At 32.2% G+C, this 26,452-nt stretch overlaps 4 protein-coding genes across 4 annotated transcripts in view; 2 read left to right on the forward strand and 2 right to left on the reverse strand.

Moving 5' to 3' along the window:
* The window catches only part of LOC149483256 (acetyl-coenzyme A transporter 1), a 130,893-nt gene that overhangs the window by 10,099 nt on the left and 94,342 nt on the right, over positions 1-26,452 (forward strand). The gene's annotated exons all lie outside the window — the stretch shown is intronic.
* LOC149483257 (cationic amino acid transporter 4) lies at positions 3,110-8,051 on the reverse strand. The gene is made up of 6 exons (XM_089702210.1): positions 7,434-8,051; positions 6,774-7,022; positions 5,700-6,679; positions 5,355-5,568; positions 4,735-4,896; positions 3,110-4,413 (listed from the first exon to the last, which is right to left on the reverse strand). Exons 1-6 carry the CDS (start codon positions 7,573-7,575, stop codon positions 4,193-4,195), a joined length of 1,968 nt encoding a protein of 655 aa, XP_089558336.1. The 5' UTR covers positions 7,576-8,051; the 3' UTR covers positions 3,110-4,192.
* On the reverse strand, positions 17,097-20,571 carry Lap1 (leucine rich repeat containing protein 7 lap1). The gene has a single exon (XM_089702236.1). The coding sequence runs from the start codon at positions 20,386-20,388 to the stop codon at positions 17,650-17,652; it is 2,739 nt and encodes a 912-aa protein (XP_089558362.1). The 5' UTR covers positions 20,389-20,571; the 3' UTR covers positions 17,097-17,649.
* On the forward strand, positions 21,080-26,126 carry Sas-6 (Spindle assembly abnormal 6). The gene is made up of 12 exons (XM_089702211.1): positions 21,080-21,310; positions 21,418-21,581; positions 21,793-21,949; positions 22,290-22,475; positions 23,038-23,195; positions 23,465-23,624; positions 23,836-23,904; positions 24,124-24,267; positions 24,599-24,806; positions 25,294-25,453; positions 25,633-25,745; positions 25,909-26,126. Exons 1-12 carry the CDS (start codon positions 21,188-21,190, stop codon positions 26,046-26,048), a joined length of 1,782 nt encoding a protein of 593 aa, XP_089558337.1. The 5' UTR covers positions 21,080-21,187; the 3' UTR covers positions 26,049-26,126.

The following is a 26,452-nucleotide window of genomic DNA, read 5'->3' on the forward strand; positions in this document are numbered from 1 at the left end:
CAACAAAATTAAAAAATGTAATGAACATAACTGCAAACATACAATAATAACAAGTGTAGTTCAACCTAATTAATAGATTTTAGAATAATAAACATTTTTAATATTACTCAATCAACTTTGACAAACGTTTGCTTGTCAAAAAAAAAACAAAATTATTAATTTTTATGAAAACACAAAAAATAACAAATTTTAACATTTCGAGTTATAGTTTCTTAATTCAGTCTTATAGCAATGACTTTACTGAGATCAATAATCTAAACTTATATCCAACTCTGGAAAAACAGATCCATTTCAGTAACATAAAAAAATATTCAGAGTCGTCGTCAGAATTACAATTTTGACAAACATAAGAATGAACATCTTCAGATTTCAGGCATTTTGAATGAGCCCAATTCTTACACATGACGCATTCAATCCATTGTTCACCTGGTCGTGAGTAAATTGCAATTTATATACCATTCCATGGTCTCTTGTCTCTTCTTCACTATCACTTCCATGATGATCTTCTTGCAGTAGTTTCCTTTTCACATTTTCTTTAACATTTGCGGATTTACTTGCCTCTTTATAATTTCGCTTGTTTTTACCAGTTACTTTATTCTTTCTGACTCTTTTTTCAACTTCCTTCGTCTTTATTTTACTATTGCTCTTTACTTTTCTTGCTTTTTCTTCAGCCAAAGCATTCTTTTCAGGCGTATCTGTCAGTATTGCTAATTTTCTTATTCTTCGCTTAGTTGTTATACACGATCTTGGCGGTGCTTTTGGTAAAGGTTTAATTGCTTCAGACTCAAAAGCTCAAATGAAACCTTGCCCCGTTCGGTTTTCCGTTTATAGTTTCTCAACCTAAAACAAAGTTTTAATTTTATTATTAACTTGTTCGTTACGGGGCAGGTTGTTCCGCGGAACAACTAGCCCCCCACCAGAGGAACTTGGAACCCCAAATTTCATTTTCTAAAGTAACATCCAATTATGATAGAATACGTTTGAAAAAGCCAAAAACGATATTAAAAAATTAATCACTATAGTTTGCTCGACAGATAATAGCAAGTAACACACAAATAGCTAGAAAATTGATTGAAATAGACCAAAAAGTATGATGACGAAAAAATTTACTTACGTAATGTTTGAGTGTCACCAATCGAGTACCACGCTAACAAGCGGGCAGACCGTCACTAAAATGACTGACGCAATGGCGCGATGATATGACATTTCGCGATGCACTTCACACTTATTGCTATCTCTTTTCTTGGCGGAGCTATTTCAATCGGAACAACCTACCCCCGGCACTTTGAACCCCGGCCTCCCCTACCTAAAATTTGAATGTGTCTCAGATATTAAGCTGTAAATATCTCGAATGTTCTAGAACATTTTTAAATGTCTGAGCCATAAGAAGCATTTCTGTAAACTGTAAAAGGGCTGATAGACGTAGGTACGAGTAAGTACGAGAACTTGTGGCTCGACGACCTTTTTCGCTCGTGTATCACCCCAAGTACGCATACTTAAAAGCCGTCGAGTAAGTTCGTTGACGATCAAACATGTTTGAAATTTTACTCGTAACCCGCCTTCACTCGCACGTGTGTCATCGCCGGGAGCCGCGAGCCTAGCCTGTCTAGCTATAATAGGTGTTATTAAGTGCAAAAGTTCATCATATAACGGCTTAGGCATCCTCAAACAATTATGCAAGTCTTCCTTCTCTTCACATTTTAGCTACTTCACCAAATTTACGTGAGATAAACGCTCTTTTTTGAAAGCCAGTTTTTCACCCACTTTTGCCGCTTTCGTCTTCTGCTTTAAGTTTTATAGATATAATATAATATAATTCCTGAATAACATAAAATTCCCTCTGTTGATGACAAAGTAACGTCCGATATCGGTGACACGTGAGAAGCTACTGACCAAGCTCTACGCAGTGTTAGCAACCTGAAGTGAGCTGATTATCGTACCAGGGGCGTAAAATTATCGTACATTAGGCGTTTTTGGTTCGAAATTATCGTACTTTTTAGAATAAAGTCAATTATAAATAAATAAATCATATAAATTGTAATATTGATAAGTATGCAAGTTCTCTATAGTTATAATCTTTGTTTAACTACCTCTGTCAAATCAACGGGACACTGAAACCCAAACGTTTTACGTGCCATAATATTCATTATACTCTTTGGTTTTACGCGTGGTACAGACTACAGACCTGAACCGATTCCATTTCCACTTTATGTTCAATAAACGCGCCAAGTTTAAAATTCAATCTGACAAAATTTCACTGTTCCCATGAAAGTTCGATATGAAACACGTCAAAATTTCATATTTGTATGGGTGAAAAAGGGGTGAAATAATATAAATTCTCGAATTTTGCCTGATAGAAATTATCGTAAAATCAGCGTACGATAATAACATGCTATCGTACATCGTACGTAGGCACCAAATTATCGTGTTTGTACGATAATTATCGTACGGTTGGGAACACTGGCTCTACGTGTGTCACCGACGTCGAGCCGAGTAAGTACGCGAACTTCAAAACCGCGATTTTAAAGTTCCTACGTCTATCAGCCCTTTATCAGACAAAATATACCAATTTCAATATTTAAGGTCGATAAGAGTGCAATGCACATTATATTTATTAGCAAAATTTTATAAATTATTAATTTTATAGTTTTAAGCCCGGATCACGGGTTATTATATTTGTTTAGTATAATATTTTTATTTAAGTAAATAAATGCAGATTGTGAAATGTGACATCAGTTGTTTTTTTTTCTACATAATAAAATCATACTACTTTGTAGTTATTGTATATGAAATTGTTTGTTGTTGTACTGACAAAGATTGTATATGGACAAAAAGTATAAGACCAAAGGCACACGAAATAAAAGACATATAGCCACGATTATAATTTGTTTATTTACACATCAACATCTTACCAAATACATAATTAAAAGACTATACAACAACATTAATGTAGAATTGAATAGTTTCAGTGAACATTCCTATAAATAAAATATGCTCAAATAAGATTCTTTGTGACTACACAGCTTTTTTTTAAATAATGGAAGTATATAAATATTATAGCATTTCTATTTGTCAACAAATAATTGTATGAGTATATTATTTATATGTTGTTTTTAATATTACATTGATACCTTTAGAATTTGTAAGTTATAGTATATAATAAAATAATGATTTGATAACTTGTGAGTACAGTTAAGTATACCTATGTGTATTATAAATAAGCAACAATATGTAAATTATAGTGATATAATAAATTCTTTAAAATATGACTTTATAATAATTTCACTATAAAACTATAACAAAAACAATTTAATAAATATCATTAAATAGTTGTTTTCGCTGCAAAAGCGTTTAAATGTACTCAAAATAATAATATAGGAACAATGTAAAGCGCGTACATATATTTGTGTATGCACTGTTACATTAACACATATAACTTATGAAAAAATCTTAATATGATACAGTTTGACAAAAAAAAACTTAACCCTCCTGAACTGACTGAAGAATAGTAGGTTAGGTTTAGTATTGTATTAGGTATCTGTGGCATGGCAACATTTGTGGACAAATTTTTATTTATCTAATCTTTTTGCCAAACCATACCATAGTCCTAAGTCCATACGTGAGGGAGATGGCACACTAGAAAAAGCTAAAAAAATCTATAATCTATTCCTCAATCACGCTATGTACCAATACAATCACATCGGTAAAGGTATTATAAAGGCGGTTTTCTAAAATGCCCCTAAAACCCGTCCTATACACATTACATTAATATAATAGGAAAAGCTATTCACAAAATGTTAAACAACTTGTTTGTGAAAACTGTATATATAAAAATGTGCGATGAGATTACTCTTTGTGCGAACTTTTCTTGAGTATATTTTTATATTCTAATACCTAATCTGATGGACAACTCATACACTACTACAAATAGCAAATGTTATTAGAAAAAAATCAGTAATATCTCTTGCTTGACGTATCTGTGACCCGGCTTAGAAAATATATCTGTTAGCACAAAGTTCTGTTCGCTTTTATACACAAAAATCCATCAATAAATCAATATCAATTAATCTGTAAGAAACATGGCCATTCCATTTTAATTGCTCTAGTAATTTATGAACAGTTATCCTACACACCGCATCGAAAAACAACAGAGAAGCTGCTTCATAGACCTTCTGTTTGAAATAGTTTAAAATCACGGATCTCTCCTAGCGAGTTCGTCGTCGCATATAATAGGTTTACGGTCGTCGCTCCTACTGCCGCGGCCGAGACGTCCAACTCGACGCGCGAGGGTGCTAGTCTTGTCAACCGCGCCCCAACCCGCGTGCGAGTTACTATTGGACCGGGAGAGGAGACCTGCTACACCTTCTCCGAGCTTGCTGTGGTGGATGCCGTACAGGAAGTATAGTAAGAGGCCTGGAAGGTGAGGAACTGTTTGTAAATTTGCCAGAAGAGTGATAGCTTTTCGAAGGCGGTATCGATTGCAATCATACTTATAGTTTTTACGCGATTTATAATTTTCTATCATATATTTAGTTTATTTCCTTTTTGTTTTGCAGTGAAAGCTTTGATATGGAACGCTAAACGTTAAAGACAGACAGAGAGCTACTTTCGCATTTTATAATATTACTAAGAATTATTAACTGATTAAACTGCTTGCATTTCCGTTATAAATAAACAAGTAACTATAAAATATGTAGTATGCAAATTCTATGAGGATACCAATGAAAATCTTACCAAAAGTCATCCAAATAGCAAATCTAGCCCAAGTGAGAGCATTAAGGTTGATCATCAGCTCGATATTCAACATAACGCTTGCGGCCGGCAACAGCGGTACATAGGGAACTCGGAACGGCAGACACATCGGACTCTGCTGGTGTGCCCAGATAATAAATAGACCTGGAATAAAAAAGTTATTGATACATTTTTAAGTGGTAAACGATCACTTAAAAACTTAGCTTAAAACCGTCGTCAACAACTCAAATATTTTATTTAACTACACTGAATTATCTAGTTAAATCTTGTATGTAATGTTCACTGTTAGTTTAGAGACCTTCTCAGTGAAAATTTATAAAGTATTTTGAAGACAATATAATTTCCCAGATTTCAGGGTGTCTGAAACATTATATTACCTACCATTTCCTTCTCAAATTTGTATAATCAATATTGTAGGTATACGTGACAAATTGACGGTATTTGTTCGTGACCACACAAAACATACAGATGTATTGTTTGAAAGGACAAAAGCACGTGAGTAATTCTAGATAGGTACCTATATAATAATATGACCATTCATTTCGCCTTATTTGTATTTCACACTATGTACGTACATTGATTGTCAAGACAAATATACTTACATCCAACGATAACTAAGCTAAGCACGATATCTGGTACAATCATCCAAACGATAGTAGGTTTAGTCAATAGGTTGTGGGCGCTGAGAGCTGCAGCAGCTAACGCAAACACATAGACGCAACTGGTGACCGCACTGCCAGGCGCTCTACCTCCAACGAGGGGCTCTAACCATGCGTATTGTGGCCGTAAACGACCAACAGTCAAAGCTTCGAACATCTGCAATATAATGGCACATTTATGTTTGGCTTTTCAACAGAAATACATGAAATTTATTAACATTATTAACTTTGATCCTTTAATGTAGCAAATTTTCAACTACATAACTACTACTTTTGTTTTAGGTATACCTCCGATGAAGATGATCCTGCATCCGTTCCTGGCGTTCCTGTTGCTGAACTATCTTCCCGGTCTCCAGGTGACTCTAATTGTGGTATTCCAAAGTCCTTATCCTCAGCAGGAGGAGCTGGCCGATAGCGTAGAATAATAACGGCTGCACTCACAATAGTATATGCCAACAATGTACCAATAGACATAAACTCAACCAGCTTTTCTAGATCGAACAATAAAGCAATAAGTGCTGAGGAAAATCCCGATATTATCAGATTGGAAATCGGTATTTGCGATTTGTTACTAATATCACTGAGAAATCCGAATAACAAGCCATCAGCCGACATCGCATATAAACAGCGGGGGAGGGAGAATAGAGAACCTAACAGAGTTGTAGTCATTCCGCACACTGCTCCAACAGCGACTGCATACTTAGCCCAATCTGCGTGAACGGCACCCAAAGCTGCTGGCAATGCGGCTTCTGGATTAATTGTATTATACGGGACCATCAATGTTAAAGAAATAGCAACGAGAATGTATCCTATTCCAACAACAGCCATCGATAAAATTGTTGCAGTTGGAATAGATCGAGAAGGGTCCTTTGCCTCTTCGCTGGAAGCCGATATACTATCAAATCCAACAAACGCATAGAAACAAGTTGCAGCTCCTGTTAAAACTCCACTCAAACCGTAAGGCATGAAGCCACCGTGCTTTGAGGACCAATTGCTTATATCAGCATAGTAAAATCCAAGGAATATTACGAGAGATATGACCAGAAGATTAAGAATTGTTAGACCGTTGTTGATGTAGGCTGAAGTTTTTACTCCAACTGCGAGAATAAGTGACGCTATTATACAAATGAGAAAGGCTAAAACATCAGGATATCTACTCAAGAGAGTTTCGTGAAGTTCGCCAGTAACTGATATAGTAGCATTGCTAATCGCTCCGTCTAACATAGCATCGAGATAACCTGACCACGCTCTAGCTACTGATGCAGCACCTGAAAAGATAGATGCATTGCTTAGTGATATTCTATAATGTGATTTATTATAATAGAAAATAATTGTACCTAAATACACATGTAAACAACTTACCAATCATGTATTCAAGTACAATGTTCCAACCAATTATAAAAGCCCAGAATTCACCAATGCTCACATACGTATAGGCATACGCGCTACCAGCTCTGGGTATTCTTGTGCCAAATTCAGCGTAACATAAAGCAGCAAGAGTCGATGTTATTCCTGCTAATAGAAAACTCAATGCTGTGGCTGGACCAGCCATATGACGAGCGACTGTGCCCGTTAAAACGTATATACCAGCACCGACCATATGTCCTATACCTGTAACAATTTTTTAGGAGTAGGTTGTATGTACTGGTTAATAAATTGCTTTACATACATAGTTTTATTTCATTTTATGATAATGATAAGAAAGTCAACTAGGTACTAAAACAACTTTGAAATTACATATTTTTATGAAGAAAAACAATGTAGAGCTAGAGCTAGCAGTAGCGAGCAGTATTTATCTATTTGTTCTGCATAAAAATGTATAAATCCATATCAATAAAATGAATCGCCAACTGTATTGCTATGTGTAAAACTGAGGAACGGCTCGACCAATTCGGCAATACTTTTTACAGGGCAATGAGGCAGGACAACATCTGCTGGAGCAGTAAGTAATAAAATAAATAAATTGTCTACTATTCCTTAACTTACACAAGCAGGTGAGAAAATGAAAAAAAAATGACTTACCTAATAGGGTAATATCAAATGTCGTGAGACATCGATTCAATGGTGTATCCAGGGAATCCCCATAAATAGGTTTGCGTCTATTCATCTTGTGGCAAAATCCTGAGAGGACATGCCCCAGGATTTTATGCCTTGCCCCAGGCATTTTGGTTGCAAGAATCGAAATATCCTTTTAACACTTATAGCTTAACAAATTATTCAGAACTTCACACTTATTTAGAAACTCCACAGTTATGACTATGCTTGTATTGGGGAAATAGATATTTCCATTACCTAGATTTCCTATGACCAGCTGACGTTATTTGTAATGCTTCCAAGGAATGAGATAAGGGAGAAACCGGCGCGCGCAATGGATCGATATGAACGCAACTTTATTAGAAAAGTACGTGGGCATTGCATTCTTGAAATACTTTTGGGACTTTCAATGCTTGATTAAATTTGCTCTCCAATACGAGCAACAGAAGTTATGTTAAATTTATTAATTGGTAAGAAGAGTAGGTCGTATAAACGTTAAATATGGTTGCTCGCCGGTAGTACCTAACATGTGATAATTGATATGCTGCATGTCTTAGATTCGATTCCGTCAGCTTGAATTTAATAATTAATTATATTTATGGCAAAGCGATAATATTCACCTGAAAGGAAAATATCACAAATAAACTTGGTTATAGGTATCAGCAAACCATTAGTTGGTTTTCCTTGAATGAGTCATTTTACAAGACTAATTAATACCTACCCACCTTGTATATTTACCGTTATTTTACTGCCAAAGTATCTTCGATAAATAGTAGTAACTAGTAGTAAGTAGTTATGAAAAAGACGTTGACTAGGTAGTACCATATACTGTTTCTGTTAAACATTATTCGTCAAGACTCAAGATAGAATGATGATACGAGCTTTAACAAGCTTATTATTCTGTGGTAAAAAAAATAGAGTTGCAATTAAAACGAGGTCTTTTGCTAAGAGTATGCAGTAGGTATATAGGCTGTTGCTATAAGCTATTCTGTTATTGGAATCATGGACATATTATTAGGACCATCAGAATCGTTTATGTTGTTATCAGATAGGATTAGTATATTTAATAACTTAGTGTTGGGCTTTAAATAATTATAATATGGCTTCAAAAATCAATCAGCGTAGGTAACAACGAAAAATACTTATCTCACGCACCTCTAGCTCTGTAACCTATTTGAGTCTTGATAATTTATATTATGTAGGTACGTATTTACGTACCCAGGTGACGTAGAGAAATACCATTATCTTACTAAGCATAGAGCCTTCGTAGGCGTACAGTGTACATAATACAATGATTGATAAGTGGGTTTATAAGTGCTTGGAGCTCATAAAATGTAGCCAAATAGTACCTACCTACGAACATCCACGCGCGACCAATGAACAAAGGCAATCAATTTGTCACAGTAGTGTAGGTACAATTTTAAAATAATGAAAGACGAAGGACGATCTAGAACCATGGCGTACTACATCCAACGACTTTGTTCTACTGTAGCTACAAAATCTATTTATTCAGGTCATAATAATTTCAAGAGCAATAGAAATTAAGAAAATGATTTTGAAAATAATGAATAGGATCCACATCATTATTTTACCTAGATACCTACTTTAACTTCTGCAAAATTTTAAGCCCATAGACGTAGTTAAAAATCTTAAAAATATAATATGTACCTACATCAAGATTTTTTGCATTTTCAAATATATTACTAGGTAGGTCGATAGGTATATATATACCCCGTGTTAAATTTAATTTCCGCTGAAATGAAGTGAAAATACGTTCAAGCAGCTAGGTACTTCAATGTACCTGTTGCTACTTAATGACAGATCGTTATTTGTTGACCTACAACCGCTGAACTAATTTTATGAGCAAGCGAAATGGGTGTGTCAACGAGGCACGTGTAAATATTGCTATACCTTGTTAACTATACTTAATACATAGTTAAGCACATGTCATAATATTATGTAGTTAAGTATTCGGTATAAATGGTATGGTAATTAGATAACATAGCTTTACGAGAAGTGAAAAACAAGAGAATTAAACCTACGTGGCAGCATTTATGGAAATCACTTTAATCATTTGCAGATGGATCAACCCGCATAAATAATGAAAAAGGCAAAGGTTGACATTTTATTTTAGAATAAAAGGGATAGGATGAAGAGCATTATTTTAGTATTCGAATTTGTTATTAACAGTAGAGTATTCTACAAGAATCAATTTTTATATAAGAAATAAAATCCTAAAAAAAACAACAACAATCATGACAACAACCGTCATAATATAATTATTTAAGGGGGCTGTGAGGGGACTACGAAGTGCACCCTGCGGTATTGCAAAAAGTAGGAACTTTGTTTTATCTATAAGTAGTTATATTATGTAGTTTAATTTAAAGCCATTTATCGAAATCTACTTAAGACCCTGTAATATTTAAAACGGCTGGATCTGTTTTACGAGAGAACGAACAAGGCGCAATAAATCATTTTACGCTTAGAAGTTAGAGTATTTATACTTACTACTCACTACAGCTGTATATATATATATACATATATATATGTACCTATAGTCTAAGATTTTACGTATGAATATTGTTTGAAGTGAACTTATTAACGTAAGTAATCATAAAATTTAAATTATGCACAATTTTAATAAGATTACATCTAGTTTTAATATGATTACATCTAGTTAAAAAGACATAAACAAGAATAACGAGGAAAATAATAAAACAATTAATCTATGTCAAACACTTTATTGCGACCCTACAAATTCAATTGAACTATTTAAATTTCGACAAAACATATTTTGTTCTCATTTAAGTACATAAAATAAACATTCTTAAGCGCTAACGAATCTATTGGTTTTCTCTTTTCATGGATCTATAACCATGTGTCTGCGAACTATTTGCTATAATAAGAGAACTAGGGATTGGCGCCAACCCGCCTATACTGTGCCAAGTGGCTGCACAAAGTCTGCAGACTACTGCACTTATTAACACAGACAGAAAACAATATATCTACTTATTTACACAACAGAAATATCAGAGCCACGTAACGTATTTATTACTCGAGTCATATTCTGCACCCACAATAGACTTGAAATAAGCCCGCGCACATTTCATAGACTAGAAAGTCAGACACCGTACACAAGTACATGATATTGAATGGGCTTGGCTGATGAAGATATGTTTTTGCCTTCTGGCAGTGTGAACGTAGCACACGTTCTATGGCTAATGGCAAAAGTAGGACACGCAGAAATGCTCAAGCCGTGATTTATGGCAGGGCTACTTTTTGTTCACATAATTACTTGTACAATATACGAAATAACATTAACCCACAGCGCGAGAAATGTTCTATTACCGAGACGGGTCTTTTCACCTTTTCTCTATAAAATACAGTCTAACAATGTTAATAATTGTGCTCTTATAATGTAATAAATAATTCGATAACTTATACAACAGACTACAAGCCGGTCTAGGAAAAAAATATGGGTCATTAGAACCCTGGTGACCTATCTAGAACGATAGAAGAGCATAAAATAATAAGATTAAGCACTATGCCGTCACTTGTAAGCTGTCCAACTGAGTGCAGATGAGAATTCGAAAGTACAGGTAGACTCGGTAAATTTTGGTCATATATTTTTGTATGACACAGATGCCGTACATAGTCAAATGACCAAAACACCGGTAACTCTCGGAAATTAAATAAAAATTTTGACTTGGTGGACCACCATTTTTGCACTGAGCGTTTTCTTATTATTTTTAATGGATCTATCGGTGGTTAAGAATGCCGTACAAAAATATATGACCAAAATTTACCGAGTCTACCTGTACTTTCGAATTCTCATCTGCACTCAGTTGGACAGCTTACAAGTGACGGCATAGTGCTGAATCTTATTATTTTATGCTCTTCTATCGTTCTAGATAGGTCACCTGGTGGTTCAAATGACCCATATTTTTTTCCTATACGTACCGGCTTGTAGTCTACAAATTCTCCTTCCGCATAAAAGTCAAGATAATTAATGTTTATTTTAGATTTTGTACGTTTGTGATGTCCCTGTATTTTACGTATGTTACAATCATAGATAATTTTATCATAAATTCACAATTAAAATCTTTACATATTTCTGTATGGTATGATCATTCAGTAATAATTGTTACAGTACGTATAAATTAATTTAATATTAATTTATCATATCAAATATTATTAGTCCTAATCAATATGTGCATTATATTTTAACCTTCTCTCCATATAACATAGTTCCACCTATTAACATAATATAGGTATTTGGCAATAAATATAAAAATAAAGGGGCAACATTTGATAATAATATTAAATTCGCTAAACACTTATTGCCATTTTAATTACATAACTATAAAATCTATATACATACATTACACATTTGCAATCACGTTATATTACGATAATAATAATTATTATACAAAACAACAGGAATAATTATTATTCAGAAGCATAAAAATATTACATTCAGTCACAAAGTGAGAGTCAATATTTAACAAAATCATTGGCAAAAAATAAAAATAATTGTGATATGAAGTGGGCGGAAACATTGGACGAAAATTTTAGAGTTTCATTATTTAGGAGATAAAACAGCTTGTACAAAAATAAATTTAAATAAATAGCAAAAAAGCGTAGACTTAAGTTAGGTATATTATTATTAAATAGTAGGTACAGTAGATTATGGAATTAAGCAATTAATATAATTAAACGGTAAATAAAATACTCAGCTAAATGATATGTTTATGTTTTCAGTCTTTAAGAGATGTGACATTTTGATTTTTGGCGTACTTTTATAAGAATTGAGAAATGCTTATTTCTTATGGTCAAAGCAAACAAGACTTAGAAATTTTATACATCTGTAAATAAGATAAAATATTTCGCCTATAGCACGTTGAAAACGTATTAACCTTGTATAGGAGCAATATAAGAATTAATTAGCTGTCTACATAAAAACTTATAATTGTTGGATTCTGTTTCCATTTAAGGAAGTTTAGAAGAGATTTGCTCTCGAGTCCATATCAAGAGCAAAAATATTTTAATGCTGATTAAATAAAGTTGAATAATAACTTTTTATTTGGAAGTATAGTTTCTACCGATGCTTTATTACCGTTAAGTAATGAATAAAATGGTGGTATAATTTTAATGTTTATTCGCACTTTTTGTGAGCCAATGTGTTTGCAAACTATAGAAAATGTAGATATATTTACAAAAAATCGTATTATTTATACTCCACCAGATGTATAAGAATACAGAATATTACAGTCTGTGTTTCGTACCAGATATTGCACGCCTCATAAGCGAAGCGTTGAGGTGGGTACTACTGTCGCTTCGCGCAAAACATCTGATTTTTCAAACTTAAAATGTCTTTATGTATCATACATTGCACTTGTAAGATAATACATACACACACATATTAAGAAAAAACACTATTTTTAACGTTCATGATATTTTTGATGTCATTTTTGTTATTTAAACTAGTTAAAAAACAGTTTAAAAAAGTTCTGTCTTGGACGTCCGTGTGTCTGTATGTGCGGATCCTTTTTCTTGTTAACACGATAGCGACCGAAATACTTTACTAATCGAGTCTTTTTTTTTCTCTTACGCTTGAGTATGCTCAGGAATAGAACCCTTTCATTTTTCAGGGTCTGATTCGATGTGGTTTAATTGTTATTAAATAAACAAAAATAATAATTAATAAATATTTATTAAAAAAAAATTATGAGGCGTGCACTTTTGGATTTTCCAAATTATTTTATTTTTCGATCAGAGCTAATTAGAGTAGTCACAAAAATACCCGAAAATTTTATTTCACACGCGTACCTATATCAAACAACACTTGAACAGGTTTTGTTAACATTTTTAAGTAAAGAAGATTTAAGAGGGGGCATAAAGCAAAATAACCAATCTTCTATTAGATGATACGTGTAATATTCAAGACCAAATCTAAAAAATAAAATATATATCAAACTAGATGATATATTCAACGATTCTGTTTAATCAAAAACATAAAATATTAAAATTTACTCGATAAAAAAAAATCACCAAGTTAGCTCTAATTTTCACACTTTTACGTTTTCTACTTGACATGGTAATACTTATTATGATTTTGTGTAAGTAATTACTTTTAGTTTTGGTTTTATCTGCGATAAACCACTTTTGGCGCTCTTTTTTTCTCGAGATAAACGTTTGGTTTTGTCACGATAAGTGGTTTATCGCAGATAAAACCAAAACTAAAAGTAATTACACAAAATGCTCTGACAAATATCTTGCAAATGTTTTAATATAATTGTTTATGAAAAAAAAATCATAATCCTAAGTATTACCATGTCAAGTAGAAAACGTAAAAGTGTGAAAATTAGAGCTAACTTGGTGATTTTTTTTTTATCGAGTAAATTTTAATATTTTATGTTTTTGATTAAACAGAATCGTTGAACATATCATCTAGTTTGATATATATTTTATTTTTTAGATTTGGTCTTGAATATTACACGTATCATCTAATAGAAGATTGGTTATTTTGCTTTATGCCCCCTCTTAACTTATGAGTATGAACGGACAAACAAATAAAAGAAAAAAAAATCAGCTAGGACTTGATTTTCGGGAAAGTAAAAACCCTGTAAATTTACACATAGACCTAGGTAAGATAATTTAAAGAAATTTAGGTATGTTAGGTATTAATAACGGAAAATAGTATTGAACTTTTGATCTGGCGCCAAGGTGAATTTACTGCATCATGAACGTTTTTTCCATAAAAATTTTTCAAACTAATTCATAAATTCGAATACAAACTTCATCCAGTGAAGTTTTTAAGATTCTATCGTCTTTGTGATTTGTGAGATAAATCACGTTCCTTAATAGAAAAATATTTACCTAATGAATTATTATTTTTATTATGCAAGAATATAAGCCTACGAACATTGAGATATACATATGGAGACGACACCGCGCCGCCTACATCACTTATGTTCCGCTCAACATACGCCATATGGCGTAACTGCACGCTCATTTTTTATTTGTTTTAAAGTGAAACGCATCAAATATGCCTTCGTGTGTGTTACGATATTGCAGAAATAATACAAATAATACGGAAAAGTGCAAAGGAATAACTTTTATCGGTAAGTACCTAACTAGATAATAATTTTTAAAACTTAGAGCAAAAAAATGGCGCACAGATTTTGTTTGTGGTGTCTCCTCCATACGTAGTAATATTATCTCAATGCCTACGAAGCAAATAAAATTAGAAGAATTTAAAGCGTGCCCAAGAATGTTTCATTTGTCAGGTCTTTCGTTAAACCAATAGGTTTAAGGGCGCTTGTGCACTACAAGGAATTTTACTGTCCGGCATTCCGATTTTTTACGGTCCGGTTTGGCATGAAAAATCCGATGAATTGGCTTGTGCACCTGTCCGTCTTTACTCGGATCAGTGCGGTATAGTTCAAGGAAGTTTGGCGGTAGAATGCTATCATATTTTTTTTGCATTTTACAAGAAACGAGTAAAAAATATAGAAGATGAAATATTATATTACTTCGTAAGATATATTTTATTCTATAAAAAGTAAAGTTCCGTAAGAGATTTAACCCATTGACCACCGTAAGCCCCGATCGGGGCGCGACACAATAGATTTTCTATTGTGTCTGTGATTCCGAGGACTGATGGATTAAAATGCGTGTTTCACATATTTATTTTAATCGGTGACGAGGAGCTAAAGCTATTCCCACTTGAACTTTAACTTACCAACACTTACTTAGATAATAATTATAGGTCAATGTATATAAAAATAACAATACCGACTTTTCAAATCACATTGCCAGCTAAAAGGAAGTAAAACAAGAGCTTGCTTTCATTTGGCATATGCTGTAAAAAGAGTAAAATCCAAGCAAGTGGGCATTCGAAAACAATTATATGTACAGCGACTCGTAGACACAAAAAACCATCCGGAATAGGGAAAAGTGAAATGTCGGACAGTAAAATTACGTATAGTGGACAAGCTAGCATTTAGATTAATGGCGTGCCATACCGGACCGTAAAAAATCGGAATGCCGGACAGTAAAATTCCTTGTAGTGCACAAGCGCCCTAACTCAAACAAAAACGGAACTCAAAAATCACGTCATAAACATGTCATAAACTGTTTTCTGGAATAGGTCTTATATTATGTTCTGTTTACTTTAAAATGTGCGAGGGAGCGTTTACATTGTTTACATATAAATTGTGCATTTACACATTCGTGTTACCCATTTGCATCGTTAATCGACAATATATATTTGTCGAAACCTTACAATGCATTTATATCCCCACTATGTAAATTTTTTAGTGTAAACAGGCGTTGAGCATTCTTTCGTTGTTCTTAATGCGTTCCGAAAAGATCATGCAATGATCTAATATACTGAACACCACTGATAACGAGTTTTCGTTTGCACTAAAATATCACGAAAGAATGCTCTTGCTCTAGCTCTAAGCTCTATGTTCGTTTAATGTGTACGCGTACCACTTTTTCCTTATATCAAGTCCGAAAAACCGAAGTAGACACTTTGACAGCAATACGCGAAACTCAAGGCGAATAGCGAATGCACTGTTTACACGTGCCTTTTCGTTATTCGCATGCAATTGTGTAAATGCACCATTAAAATACAACTAATGGCTTTAATTATTTTCGTGCGGAAGCAATTGTAGACAAATTTTAATTAAAGCACACTTGATTATTTTACATTTTTTTTACAAAATAATAATACGCTCTTAGTAGTTAGGTAACTAATAATAATAATTCTTTGCGACTTTCAATTTGGTATTTTTCAAATAGGTACGATAATAATCTGACGAAGTTAAGAAGGCTTCTTATATGTATTATAAAAACTAATAATGATACGACACAATAATTATAATTGCAATAAAATAATTCAATAGACCAATAGTAGAAAAATAGAAAACGCGTACATATAGATTATGGACATACATATTTGTAAATATATAGGAACGTAAGTAGTGTAAATCCCAAATTTGTTTATATTTTTTTTTTCAAATCGGAACAAGGTAGATTACTGATAGATATGAGCACCTGTTTAAAAAATAAGAAACCAGCAAATTTGAATTATACATGATATAAAAACAATATGTACATAAATTGTATAATGTGACTTTTATAACGTTCATTAAAATCCTCCTACATACTAATTATAATTTTAAATATGCTAAACAAATAATACACATGCTAATTTATAATAATTATTAGACATATATATATTGTGCAAATATTATCTTTATAATAAGTCATAAACTTTAAAAATTCTAGCCCTTGTTTTATACATTAACACATCAAGATGCAGTTCAGTTAATTAATTTAATATAAATATAAATAGCTATTAAGCAAGCTTTAAAAACATAAAATTTTGTAATTATACCTAAAATAATATTATTTAATACCAAAACATTAACATTTTTTTATATAGTAACATCAGGCCCTGTAGACAAAGTAACAATTAAAAAACGATAACGAAGTTAGAAAAGGAAAAATGTATGGGATTGACATTAGAAAGACCACGTGATCTAACGCGGCGTATGTCAATCCCATACATTTTTGCCTTTTCTAACTTCGTTATCGTTTTTTAATTGTTACTTTGTCTAAGGCCCCAGATTATTTTTAGTTTACTGTTAATCAATATGTTTCCCATCTTTTTTTTTTAAGTAGTTATTATGAAATTAGTAAACAAAATATTGTTTTTCAACTTATATCTAAATCGTAAAAATGCATTTTAATGACTGGTAATTTGTATGAAACATACAATCATCATTTTTTTTTCAAGCTGCTTTTAAAATTTAATACATCATTTCTATTCAAGTAGCAATGATATCATCAATAAAATTTTAATTTTTAGAGATTTTTAACAAACAATATGACGAAACAACATAGTTGTTACACATTGTACTTTGAAAGTACCTACAAATTTATACATTAATTTTCACATTAAAATAATTCCCACAAAAATATCCTTTTGAATAACGTTCCAGTATGTTCCATCCCATAGCACCTTATAATCCATTTAATATAAACATTAATACTAACATAATAATATATGTATCATATCACAATAAAACCATACATCCAAAGTGGAGGATGTAACTTCATATAATATTTATAAAACACAAACCAAGTTTTCACTGAGTTATTAGTACCTTCTATCCCAGTAGGAAGTATATAGCTATCCACCAGTCCCATTGAAATATTGTGCATGTTTGGTGTAGGGAGCTGCAATGTGGTATGGAGGTGGTTGACCTCTAACATATGTCGCTTCAGGCATATTGCTCGGGCTATGTCGATTACTTATTATGCCTGGATCATTTGAAGATGCTGGAATCGCATCATATATATCATACACATTTTGAGCCAGCATTGGCTGAATATGTCCAAAACTTCCATCATCCGATACTAAAGGAGTATTCGTCATCCGATAAGGATTAGTTGCATTTGTGTGACCCGTAGGTGAATACAGTTCAGGGGATTGTGTCGCTACATATGTGGGACTTGTAGATACGTCATATAGATTTGCATTCGGTGAGGATGTAGAATGCATCGCTGCTGTAAATTGTAAATCATCCCTTGGACTAGAGTACATGTTATTATAATGACTTATATTTGGCATTGTTGTTGAACTGACAATTTGGCTTACAGTATGTAAACGAGGGCTTGGCAGTTGACGAGTCACATTTGGATGATAATTAAAAACATCATAGTTTTGTCGTCCATATATTTTCTCTTTTGGACATGTATAAGTGTCACTTCTGTATGCTGGATCATGGTAACTTTCCTCATTTCTAGTGTAACATGGCTCTTTTGTTGCATATGTAGAGTCACAATGGAGTTTGCTATCAACCATGCATCTTGAGTTATATGGTACTTCTTGGTAATGTGGTGCTAATAAGGGCTCTTCAGCACAAGAGTGGTGTCTGTCCTGGGAGCTTAGACTCAACCGTTGTATTTGTTCACAAGGTTCTTCAGAACAATTTCTGTAACTTCTATCACAATTTGATTGAAAGTTCTGATGTTCTATGTAAGTTTTCTGTTGTATCGGGCAACTTGTTCTACTTATATCCTGTCTCACATATTTATCATTTTGACTTAAACTGTAATGAGTAGTCGCTAAGGAGTATGAACTAACGTCATCTTCCTTATAGTCATTTGCTTCATTGACATTGTTTTCAGAATATAAAGCATGGTCAACACTTTTATATGTATCCTGCTCATGGGCAAGATCCAATGGCTTGTCATAAGAATTTTCCACAGGCAAATTATCATAAACAGATACATTCATAGGATCCTGTTGTGACAAAACTATTGTATTTTCTTTATGGTTGCTCTCCATTTCAACTTTTTTATTATCAGATGCAAATCTTTGTTGTAGAGTTGGAGTTATTTTGGCAGCCTTTATGTGTACTGCATTTTGCATTGGTGGTGTAATATCTTGTGCTCCATCTTTGTGAATATTCCTTGCATGTTTTGCCATGGCTCTTAATTCTTTGGGGTATGGTGTAGGGGCACGTCTTAGCTGACTTCCTTTTTCTGGGATTTTTACTGTTGGTTTCATATCAACAAAGCTAATATGTCTTGATGGATTTGGAACTTCACCAGTTTCAGGTTTGTCTTTATCAGATTTTATCTCAATAGGTTCCAAAGGCACTTGGGGAAATAGAAAGCAGGTAAGGACTTGTTCATAGCTGTGCGGGTCTACCTCAGAGTGCATTGGGACCAAGGGTTTGCTTTGATTTTCAGATAGCCATAGGGCTACTAAATTTTCACAATTCAACAATGACTGTGGTAAGTAACTCAAGGAATTCCGTACCAAATTCAAAACTCTTAATGCAGTTAAATGACCAACTTCTGGTGGAATTCTAGTCAATTTATTAGCTCTCAGTGACAATACTGATAGCTTACTACAGCTGCCAATTTCCGGTGGTATTGCCTTAATCATATTTTCATCAACATTAAGATATTGCAATTTCCTTAGAAGTCCAATTGATGATGGCAAATTATCCAAATAGTTGCACATTAACATGAGTTCTTCTAAATTTTTCAATTGTCCGATACTCTCTGGTATGGAATAAAGTCTATTATTATCCAATTTTAAGGATGTTAAATTATTAAGCTTACCGATACTATCTGGTAACTGTGTCAAATTGTTTATTGATAAACACAAATCCTGTAGCTGTGAACAACATCCAATCTCAGGAGCTAATTCTTCTATCATATTATTACTAGCTTCCAAGTGTATTAAGTTTTCTAAAGGTTTTATTACAGATGTTATATTTGTAAAACTGTTGCCATCTATCCACAGTTCCTTAAGCTTTAGAAATCTACCAATTACCTCAGGAAATTGCTGAAATTCATTTTGTCCAATATCTAATCTCAAAAGTTCAGTTGATCTTGATAGAGACTTTGGTAGAATCATAAGATAGTTGTCTCTTAATTCTAATATATGTAAATGGGCTAGTCTCCCAAAATTTCCTGGGAGATATTCAAGGTATGTGTCGTTTAAATATAATTCACGTAAAGCTATAAGGTTAGTTATAGTATCCGGCAATTTTTCTAACGGATTTACACTGAGATCTAAAAACGAAAGGTGTTTGAGTGCTTTCATGTTTTCTGGTATAGATGCTAAAGTATTTCTGCTTATATTAAGATATTGTAAATTTACTAATGAAGATATGGCTGAGGGTATAGCTTGAAGCTCATTATCACTTAAATCCAAATACTTAAGACCATGGCACATAAATAGTTGTCGTGGTAACTCCGTGATACGATTGCACTGGCACAGTAATGTTTCTAACGTTCTTTCATACACAAACACATCAGTGGGAACATCGGTTAACGATTGATGAGAATAATCCAATTCAACAATATCTTCGACTCCAGGTCTCACACAACATAAAAAATCGAATGGCATTTTAGAGAAATCACTATTTACAATCACTACACCTTTTGATAAATTAAACACATACTAAATATTTTACTTTCTGCTTATCGCTAAAATTGTCACGTATATTTTAAATAAGTTTTAATTCATAATTCTGTATATTAATGCGGAAAAACAAAAAAAATATTTTCTTTTGCGACTATACGATAAACGATAAAGTGGTTCCACAGACTACAGACAAAGACTAATGTCAAGTTCAAGTTATGAATCACGAAAAAATCATCATGACTGTGATTCATCTTATTGTGTAATTTATTAGGTATGATACAGTATGTAATATATAAACAAAGAAACTTTTATGGATTAATTAGCGCTTGAATAATATAAGTTATAAACTTATAATAATGCTAAGTACAAATCATTAACGATTCTTATATTTAATAAGTACGCATAAAATTAGTAGGTTGAATTTATAATTTAAATTGTTGCACACTACGTAATATTGAAAATTAATTACTAATTAATGCTTAATAGTGTTATTATTTTTATTTCTTAAACTACTGAACATGAACAAGCGTTATTCCAAGTCCGTTTTTTGCTTAGGTTTTTTGGTGGCTTTTTTGTCTTCGTCTAGATTTTTTAATCTGTGCTAGCAGCACATAGACGATAGAGTTTGCAAATGTTATGCTACGTCAATTGTCAAAATTTAATTTAAATTTGAACGTAAACAGTAAATATAAATCGCACGTCTTATTTTTCATTTTATATTTTTATTACGAAAATAAAGTTTATTCGTTCTTCTTCTATTATTTTGACACAATATAATTAGATGAATATGTTGTGCAAAAGTTTTCATAAGGGTAAATACTATGTATCGTTCAAAAGAGGCTTTGAAGAGCACAAGAAGGACATAACAATTTCTGTTGATAAACTATTTGACAAAGACTGCTTGGTACGTGTAACAACATTATAATGTGAGCTACTTGCTACTCGCATAATGAAGGTATTAGAAGTATATTAAACTGTAATTCATATAACAACTACTTACTTATATTACAGAAATTAACATTGTCTGATGATGAGGACCCAATGTTTTTATGTAGAATTCAAATTACACGTTGTGACTATGAAGAATTAAAAAAGCAACAAGGGCTACTTATTGATTTTGACAACTTTCCCTCACAAGTAGTGAGGTTGCTGCAACAATGTACTGCAAATAACATGTAAGATATGATTTGAATGTTATATTTGTATGGAAAAGCTTTGATTTTTTCATTATATTATGTAAAAAGTCACACAGCTTTTTTAACTATGAGTTATATTATAGTGCAGCCTGCAGGTGTCCTTCCAAGTTTCTTTATTATTGTGATATATAAATCTATTAAATAAATTTTTATATAAGCAATATATTCTGGAATTAAATAATATTTACAGGTTCCTTATATTGAATCAAATCAACCCAGTTACATATAATTTTGAAGTGGTAGAACATAATGAATTCAAGCGACTTGTACATTTGTGTTTGAAGACAGGACCAGCATGCGATGATGATGTTAAACAGCATATGGCTGAAACTATTGCAGATTTAAAGGTATACTGCATTTATTATTTGTATGTACCATTATTTGTATATATATATGAAAATAATAATGTAATTCTCAAATATCATTTCATTTATTGCTTTTAATAAAATCAAATAGACCTTAACAATTTTTTTATAAAAAAATTGTAAACATATCTTGATGTTCCCTTAAGGCTTAATAACACTCTTACTTAGTATTAAGGGTACTTTTTTGCTGATATTTTTGCATGTACCTAGAAAGTACCTAAGAAATTATATTAAAAAGTTCATAAATAACTCAAAAACATCATTATTAGCTGAAACTTCCACATTTCATTGATTTGTAGCCAGTAATTTTTTTTTATTCTAGAAATCACTATCAGCATTAAAAAGTTCAAGTTCAAGTAGTGAAGCATTATGGAATGATAGATGTGCGAAAATGGAAGTTAAAATCCATGACATGACATTAGCATTGGCAAAAATGGAAGAAGATAAACTAAGACGGGAGAGTGAATATCAAGAAGCGTTGAGACAGGAGAAAGATAGGCTTGCACAGGTAAATTATAATAATATAACCTATTATAAAAAAAAATATTAAGAAATTATAACTGACAAATACTTTAGTAACTCAAATGTGTGTTGCTAAACTTTCCCTATATTTTAAATAAATATTATAACGCTGTAGAGTTTGTTTTTTTTGTTTAAATGCGCGAATCTCAAGAACGACTGGTCTGATTTGAAAAAATCTTTTGGTGTTGGATAGCCCATTTATTGAGAAAGGCTATATATCATCACGCTAAGACCAACAAAAGCGGAGCCACAAGGGTGAAACCGCGGGGATCCGATCCTGTTGGTCTTAGCGTGATGATATAATATAGCCTTTCTCGATAAATGGGCTATCCAACACCAAAAGAATTTTTCAAATCAGACCAGTAATTCTTGAGCTTAGCGCATTTAAACAAACAAACACTTAAGTGTTATAATATTTATTTTAAATGATAACAAAAAATATATATTAACAAGTATCTTTTGTCTATTATAACATGTAATACATACATGATTTATTTAATATTTCTTATGTGAAAAGCTCTTTTTTTCATACATCATTTATAAAATAGGAAAAACTGCAACTCCAAAAAGCAGCAGATCTAAATGCAAAGAACTTTCTGGCAAGTTCACAACAAAGTTTAGCAGTTAAAGAGAAACAAATAGACGAGTTGAGCCAAACTTGCAGACAGTTGAGGGATACTATATCACAATTGGAACGTCAAGTTAGGTGAGATATTTTGTTTACATTTCTTGAATTACATAAACGGAGGCAGTGATATAATTAATGAGTTTGATAATAAAATATTTTGTTTTAAGTCTATACATAGTTAAAAAAATGATCATGGTCACAATAAATATTGGGATTTGTTTTTTTTATAATAAGTTAATATTTAATTATCAGTGAATTTATATTATTATTTTGGTAGAAAGACTATAATCTGTAAGTAGTACAGAATGTTACTTAGTTACAATATAAGCCAAGAATATTTTTTACAGTGACAAAACACAAAGAACAATGTACTTAGAGAAGGAAGTTCAAAAATTTCACCTAGAAGTGACCACTCTGACAGCAAAGAATACTGCATTGGAACGAGAAATTAACGAACGCGAGAAACAAATTCACCAGTTGAACATGAAGTGTGGATCTTTAGAAAAGGTGTTTATACAAGATCAATTATAAAAACTTATTTGAATGTTATTTTTTATTTGTTTTTTTCTTAGGGAGAATTGATTATGAAAACATATAATTTTGTATAGTTCCTATAATCCATGTAACTAGCCAATAATTTTGTTTCTATATCTATATAATAAGTAATTTATAATTTCTTTTATAATTTATATAATATGTAGTTTGTATTTATTTTCAGAATGTCAAAGATAATTCAGATGTGATCAAGGAATTAAGTGAAAATGTTCAAACACTGAGTTTGGAAAAGGTATGTATGAATTGCAAAGCAAATGCTTAAAAACATGTATATTTTTGCCAATTGATGTTAATAAAAATTAATAATAATAAAGTAGAAAGTAGCAACTACTAACTAGCAAGTAAAGCAAGCTGTCTGCTAAATTCCGTTATTTGAACTCTTGAATAGATTTCAATGGATTCTCAAACTCAAGCTGAAAAATGTTAATAATATATTTTTTTTGCATTATAGAACAGTCTAGAAAGGCGGTTATCATTGAGTGAATCACTCGCAAATAGAAACAATGAAGCAGCACAATCTACATCGGAACAATTGCTAAAAGCTAACCAAATAATATCTAAACAAAATAATGATATTATAGAAATGAAAGATAAGGTAAGTTTGTTTTTACTGTCGTAGTTATATGAAATAAAAAAAAATACTTAATCTAAAAAAAAAGACGGGTTGCACTCCGGGAGTGCCGGCTGAAGTGAAAACTTGATTATTAACGTTCAGCATGTTTCAAATTTTGGAATGGTATCCGTCTTACGCATGGAATATAAGGGCTTAAAAAAAATCCGTCTTACGCTTTTTCGATCAGGCCACGTGTCCTGACGCGAGTTTAAGATTTTATACCCAACGTCGCTAAAGAAGTTTTCACTTCAAAATATTGCATCATATAGGGTACATTTCGCTAAAAATTACTGAAAATTAAATATATTTTCAGTTATTATGTAGAACTGCAATCGCGCTTGAACAAGAGAAGGTAATCGAACGAAATGCGAAAGAAATACAAGATCTCAAATCGGAAATACAAATTGCAAAGGACAGTATGGACAAGTTGAAGACAGAACTCGATACTTTAAAGGAAAAATGTGAACTTAATGACATTGCATTGAAAGATAAAGACGAAACTATTAAAAATAATAATATGGGTATGTGTGTAACAAATCTATGCAAATATTATAAAACTGAAGACTTTGTTTGTTTGAACGCGCTCATCTCAGGAACTACTGGTCCGATTTGAAAAATTATTTCGGTGCTAGATAGCCCATTTATCGAGGACGGCTATAGGGCATTGGCTATATATTATCACGCTAAGACCAACAGAGCGCGTGCTAGTATTAATAAATTAAAAAAGTATTTCGTATTATTTTGTCTAAGTGTTCTTACAGACGAACGGCAAGTCTTTCAATCCAGGCACTCTATACAGGCTTTGAATGTTTATGTCGTATACTAGATTTCCGCCCGCGGCTTCGCCCGCGTTTTCAAAGGAAAATCCGCATAGTTCCCGTTCAGTCGGTTCAATCGGTTCAGTCGTTTTTACGTGAAAGAGTAACAAACATCCATACAAACTTTCGCCTTTATAATAGTATTAAGATAAGATAAGATAAGATTATATGCTTTTGTTATCTTTTTTAGTGATACAATGGTTACACAAGAAAATGGAAGAAAATTACCCGCATACATCGGAAAAACGTCCAAGTGCCAATGTTGCCAGTTCAACGCCATATTTTATAAATAGAAATAGTAGTGTCGTTCAAGAATCGGACGAATCAATTAATTTTTACGGCACCTCTAAGTAATTTGTATAAAATACTTATTTGATACTTAAACTAATAAAAAGAATGTTCCATAATCAGTCTTTATTAACAAGATAATTAAGATCTAAATGAATTCATATTTAAAAATTGCACTGATACAAAAATATGGATTAAATTATGTTTGGGTCTTTTACAATATTAAAAAATTGTTTCACAGATCAAATATAGAAGACAGTCCAAACTATACACAAATGACAGAAAGGACTAAGAAGGGATTAGATCCCAAATATCTGAAGCCTGTCAGTGAAGAAAATAAAGGAATGAAAAAAGGTAAACAACAATTATTATTTAAAATCAAAGGAATATATATATGTATACAAAAAATCGACACACAATTTGTAAACTAATCCGATTCGTAATATTATTTCGTTTTATATTGAAATAAAAATATAACTTTTCTATCTTAACTTCATATTGTGTTTTAATATTTCAGACATCATCAGGCCCAATACAGCGCAGAGTAAAGGAAAGGAAAATAAGAATGTAGAATTACCTAAAGTTGACTATAGAGAAAAGAAATCTTCAAAACCTACGACATTTCGTGCCACACCTGTATCTGCATATTTTCCTTAATATTATTTGTTTTTATGAAAAATATTTAAAACTAAAATCTATCAGTGTATAACATGTTATTAAAGAATATGACCCATATCTGTTTGTTTTATTACTCGTTGACTGATATTCGAAGTTGTCGCTAATCATTTATTAATTTAAAATACATATTGGCTTGGTAATTGGTATAAACATAGATAATAATTCATTAATATGTATCCGAGACAAACCACATCACCACCAATATAACACTGCATTAGTGGTTATATGGGCGTTGGTAACTATTTAACAGCTATTGTGCTTATTTTGAGTTATTTTGCCTATTATATATTTATTTTTCTCAAACAACAACTTTTATTACGATGCGGATAACTTTTATAATTTCCAAATGTTAAAATTTACTTTTACAACCTTATTTCATTTTT

Source organism: Colias philodice, chromosome 13 (genome assembly GCF_061535455.1).
Source record: "Colias philodice isolate Cphi_HAF_F1 chromosome 13, ilColPhil1 Martin Lab GWU primary, whole genome shotgun sequence".
In the NCBI taxonomy this organism is placed as follows: domain Eukaryota; kingdom Metazoa; phylum Arthropoda; class Insecta; order Lepidoptera; family Pieridae; genus Colias; species Colias philodice.